We start from the raw sequence: 6,000 nt of genomic DNA, 5'->3' as shown, positions 1-6,000 counted from the left end.
GAAAAGTCAACAATTGTAATGGTATTCTACAGTGTGCTTTATTATAAAAACATCTCCGTCTTTCTCACCTGAACTTCTCTTTTTGCTTTCCTTTTTTAAAAAAAAAAAGAAATAAATATTCACTCGAGGAAGGAAAAAACAAGTTTCAAAATATTTTTAACCAATAATGACTGTTAAACTGTCATCTTACAAACTGTTTTATGTTTCATAAATATTTTTTTATTAAATCCCAAATAAAATGACATTTCAACAATAAAAGCCTCATTTAGTTCGGATTAATTGAAGCAAACAGCTGTCATGTGTATTAAAGGGGCCATACCATGATCAGAGTGAACTTTATTCATATTTATGATCTTATATTACCTTCGGAACACAAAAAAACAAATTATTTATGAAATATTACTTATTTTAGTGCATCGTTTTAATACCCGGAAATAAATGACTTGATCTCTGAGGCTCAGCCTTTCGCTCCTTATCGGCCCCGCCCATTTCACGACGTCATCCTTGAGCCTGCCCATAGACCGTCTCGGAGAGGTTTATTGACTCGCTTATTAAGAAACAACCTCCGAACTATCTTTAAACTTGGATCTGCAGATGGTGGAGTCTTACACTTTTGGCCGTCGCACTCCCGAAGATAAAATCCAATCACTTCTGATGTGCTGGCTCTTCTTTTGGACATTTAAACAAACACCTAAACCTCTCGAAGCCAAAAAAAAATATATATTTTCTACACTTTATAGACACAATCCGTTGTTCTCTCTGCAGATTACACACAAGATGAGCTAAAAGTGGGTGTGTGTCGTCGGGGGCGGAGCTTGCAGCAAAAATTCTTCCTGGAGGGGGCGGTCCACATCATGCTGACGTCCTTTTTGTGGATATGGGAGGGGCTGCTGCTGACAGTGCAGGTTTTTAGAGGATTACTCTAAAATGTTTGAACAGATCAAAATACCACTTTGAGGTTATTTATAGTGAGGAATGAATAATACAATACACTTAAAACCTCAAAAAGTAGAATTTGCATGGTGTGGCCCCTTTAAAGTGATTATTGTTCCTATGAGATCCCTTACTGTATGTTAAAAAGGGTCAAATATAATTTTATAGTTAAGGAAAAGTTGTAAATTTCTTATAAAGAAACAATGAGGAAATATAAACTTTGTGTCATTGTAGACCCTTAAATATCTGTATCGGCCACAGTTGCAGCTGAAACATCGACCGGAATAAGACATCAGCCCATCCCTAGATTAAAGTAATCAGCTGATTACATCTGGAAAACATGTGGCAGCCGTTGTTGGCTTGATCTGGAATGACCGACAGGAGTTTATGATGCAAAGGTTGTCAGGGTCATAGATCTGTGATAACACCTTCTTCTGGAGGCTGAATATCTTCCTCCATGGGAATAATGTGATAACACAACAGAAAGAACTGTACATACTAAAGACTGCATAGTAAAAAATAGTTCAAGTGGTTTTTAACCCAAATCTGAAATTGAAGAGGAAATTACTTTTTTCTGGGTTATTTTAATCTGGAAAGAGAAAAAACATATATTTAGACAAAATGAAACCACTATAACCCCAAAAATCTGTTATATCCCAACACGAATGACCCAACTATTGGGTTGAATAAATAAAGTGTGGTTTGTTGTATCTCACTGGCTGTCACATTTGGTTTTGTCTTCTCCCAGGTGTGCTGCCGTCCTCGGGACACATGTTTCCTTTCCCTCCGTCCGCCTCAGACTGCGTGGAAGCTCATCGAGTTTGCTTGGCTGACCCCCAGTGCGTGGCGTTGTACCGAGGTCTGGAGCTGTGTGCGGCCGACGCGGCCCTCTCCCCGCTGGGGGAGCAGGTGGCGTCGGAGTGTCTGGAGCGACAGGACGCCCTGCTGGCCAAACATCCGTCCCTGCTGACCTGCAAGTGTCAGCGAGGGTCGCGCAAGGAGGAGCGCTGCCTGCGTATTTACTGGAGGGTTCGCCTGCTGCCAGGTAGGCGCTCTCGACTCGTGTGTGACATTAACGTGTGCAAATGTCAACAAGCATGTCTCAGGTTTGGTGTCCTTTAATAGGAGCTTGGTTTTCATTTTGGCTGAAGAGCCACTCCAATAAAAATGGTGTTTTTGATTTCTTTAACATGTCCTTGTAGCATTTTTCTCATGATGGAGGACATATAAAAATTAGAGATGTCCCGATCAGATCACATGATCGGAGATAAATACTCCACTAGAAGTCTGCATGTCATGAGAAGATCACAAAATATTATTCCCGGAAAACGCAGCAGAAAACAGCAGCAGGTCAAGCAGAAAGCTAACGTAAACAATATAGTCAAGCTAGCTAGATGATCACAGATTCAGACTTCCAGATCAATAACTCTTTTAAAAACACTTTAAACCAACAGCAGGTTTCTCTATTGGTTTGTCCTAACACAAACAACAACAGTTTTTGTTCATTTTTTAATGTGAAGCTCTTTGTGCCGAACAGCAGCTGCTAACTGTGCTAAGCTAAATGCTAGCTCTGTGATTTTACTCCTTAGGACCCCAGCTGTCCTTTGATATGCCTGTTTTATTTATCTTACAGAGAAATAAGATTTAAGAAAATTAACTACTGTGGTAATAAAACCAAAAATGTGATGTCTTAATAAATTAAAAAAGAATGACATAATCTTAAAAAAAAAAGCAACTAATAAATAAAACCTAATAATGACATCAGCGATTCACGAACACTCATCAAACAAAGTCATCATTCATTTTTAAGAATTTTAAATGAGGACAGGAATCACATTTGGTTAAGAATATTCAATAGTTCTAAAGATATTAAAGCTATCAAGTAATCAACTGATTACATCTGGCATTCGCGCTGTCCTGCAATTCACACCAGACGCGTTTTTCTGCGTCAGTCGACAGAGCTTTTTTGTTTCTCCTATCATGAGTAAATTAATAACCTAAAATGTAACCCCATGTTTCTGCTAAGAAACAAGTAGTTAGTGGACACACACTTTTTTAATTTATGTTATTGAGACACACGGAGAGAAGTGTCTGTTTTCATGTGTGTGTTGTGATTGTGTTTATTTTCATCTCTACAGTCTGTTTAGATACAAAAACATGATTGCATTTGTCAATCGCTGAGTTTTATTGTGAAAAAAAGGTTATATTTTGAAAATAAACCAGATTTTCTCATGTATTTTGACGTAACTTCCTGCCAGAATTGACGCGGGTCGCTCATGCACAAAATAGACGCCGAAACGATCCGCTGCACGGCGCCAGCCTCCCGTGGAGGACCGCGCCTGGTGTGAACCAACCATAGGTTAACAAGGGCGCCAAATGGCAGCAGCCTCCGTTTCGCAGCACTTCAGTGTCCATGTCAGCCACATAGATGCAGAAACTATGTCCTAGAAAACATGGATAAAAGCAGCATAATCATAATTAAAAGACTGCTGGTAATGCTTTTATCGTAAGTCTAAAAGATGATCAGAGTGGAACTTTAACCCGTGTGCTATCCCAGGCATGGTTACATTAAAGTGGGGTCATCTGGACCCCACAAGGCACCGTGCTAATCTTTTTTTCAAGGATTTTTTATCTTCATTGGTGTCTGTGACAGATATAAAATCCTGTCCACTTTTGTCATGGGAGGAATCACACATTAATGTAAGGGTGGGGTCATCTGGACCCTAAGAGAGCACGAGGGTTAAGAGACTCAGAGTCTCCTCACCATTGACAGCAACGCCTGCATCAAACCAGGGTTCAGATCTGAAATCATAGACTCAATCCGCCTGGTGGTATCATGATGCTGTTTCACAGAGAGGTAAGTGGAGATGGACACCTGAGAGATCTGTCCATCAGTTTTGGATTCTGTGTTTTTGGTTTTGAGGTTACAGTTTTTGCATCTTCTGTTCAGCTCATCACTAACTGACACGCCGTTTACCTCAAAGAAACAACCATTGAGATGTTCTAAAAGCTGATGAGAGTTTCACAGTGTGCCGCAGCTAAAGTGCTTTGTTTATCAGTGTGAAATAGAAAATAAAAGATGCCTCCTTTCATGATTTGTCAGTCTCACTCCAAACCTTTCTTGTCAAAGCAGCCCTCTGGTCCCTGGACCTGGGTGGTCCCCCCCCCCCACACACACACAAACAGGCAAGTTAGTCCAGCGGTTTCAGTGTAATTACACACTGCTCAGCTCCCAGAGCTGCCCTGCCGCTCCAGCATGTCATTACCATAAATGTGCCGCCTGGAAGAGGATTTACATACATAAACACTTAACATGCAGTCACACTCCTGACTAAGTGTGGACTTAAAGGATTTCCAGACCAAAGGCTCATAGAGGGGCGCTGCTAACCATTGACCCACTTGGACAAAAAGTGTCTTCCTGAACATCAGATGGTTTGGACCTCCTGCTCTCCTCTGGTTTCTGACTCAGATGATGTGACATAGATAGAAGGGCATTAGAAAAATGAGTCATCAGAAATATTTGGTAAAGAAACCTCAAAACTGTCCCCAAAGTTGCTGCTGCGGAGCTTTTGTTTCTTCTCAGTTAATGCAAATCCAGAAATTAAATCTAAATAAAGATGTGAGTAATCAAGAAAAAAAAGTATTTTTATGGTGAGGCCATTTATGAAATTCAAGTCATCAGTTAAGGACGTTGGTTCATTAAGAAAAAGGTGAGGTTATGAACTATCTAGATCAAGTTACTGACGATGAAGGTTAAAGGGTAACCAAACCTTGAATAAACTTTTTTTGTCTGTTGACCTCTATTAATGGGGCTTTAAAAGTCCTGTCTGTTGGTCACTGCCAAATTTTTGATAAATGACAATAACATAGTTTAACTCTTGAACATAAAGTCAAAAAACATCTGTGCTGCCCCCTTCAGGTTGAAATGAGGTATTACAGTTGAATTTTGTGATCGAAACCATGTAAGTTTCAGAAGTTTGACATAATGATCTGCAGCTCCAGTAATGATAACTGTCCTGCCCCCAAGCCCCACCCCTCAGATATGGAGATAAATAAGAATCACCCCGATTTATGCATACGCAGATCTTGATTTGTACATAACTTTGGATTTGTGCATGTGTAATTCTTGATTTGTAACTCATATAATACATTATGTGCATGAGTAAAAAAATGACAAAATACAATGTACACTTGCACAAATGAAAATTACAACAGCTTGAAATTAATTAAACACACAAATCTTTAAAAATCTGTCATCAGACTTATTTCACGTCTCACAGACCGTTAGACCGTTAGTGATGCGTTCAAGTACTACTAGAATGCTTGGAACTTAGATTGTAAATAATATCTGGTTAAACTTGACATTTTCACACTTTCTTACACAGATGTCCCCGATAATTAATATAAAATAGTCTAAACAAGCATTTTAAGAACATTTACGCTTTAAAAATAAAAATACTTTCCAAAACTGATTGCCTCCTCTCTGTAGCCCCGCCCCTGACAGCGCCCGATCGGCAGTCACGGAGATAGCGTATAAAGTCAATCTGCGGAGTTCTGGTCAGAGAACACAGCAATTACAGGCAGCACCGACCCGCTTTGATCTGCGGGTGTTTAGAAGGGTCCAGCACCGCCTGCTGTCACCGTGACTGTGACCAGAACTTGGGACAGAGCCGCTGTCGGGGGCGGGGCTGCAGATCGAAAATCTCTTTTCTGGAAAATATTTTTATTTTGAAAAAGGATACATGTTTTAAAAACATTTATTTAGATTTTTTTTTATTAACTATCAAGCATATCTGTGTAAGAAAGTGGGAAAATGTCAAGTTTCACCAGATAAAATTCACGATCTAAGTTTAAAACCGACAAAAAAGAAAACTCTGTTGACCGAGCATTCCGGTAGTATTTAAACGCATCACTTACGGACAAATCTCTGAGATGAGAAAAGAGTCTCACCACAGAATTGTGGATAACTGAGGTTTTGTCAACCTCCAACTTCCCTGTTTGGTTACCCTTTAAGTTATTACTAATGAAGGTCAGGTTTTTATCACTGAAAGTCAGATAGGTCAGCAA

General features: G+C 39.7%; 1 protein-coding gene across 1 annotated transcript in view; it reads left to right on the top strand.

Annotated features, from left to right (window-relative positions):
* gfra3 (GDNF family receptor alpha 3) overlaps nt 1-6,000 on the top strand; it is a 32,646-nt gene that overhangs the window by 10,951 nt on the left and 15,695 nt on the right. The window contains exon 2 of the mRNA XM_024282870.2: nt 1,682-1,978. Coding sequence (XP_024138638.1) covers nt 1,682-1,978 — 297 coding nt within the window. The remainder of the gene's footprint in view (nt 1-1,681; nt 1,979-6,000) is intronic.

This window comes from Oryzias melastigma, linkage group LG10 (assembly GCF_002922805.2).
Source record: "Oryzias melastigma strain HK-1 linkage group LG10, ASM292280v2, whole genome shotgun sequence".
Taxonomy (NCBI): domain Eukaryota; kingdom Metazoa; phylum Chordata; class Actinopteri; order Beloniformes; family Adrianichthyidae; genus Oryzias; species Oryzias melastigma.
The sequence above is the reverse complement of the archived record's forward strand: the minus strand, read 5'-3'. Positions and strand labels throughout refer to the sequence as shown.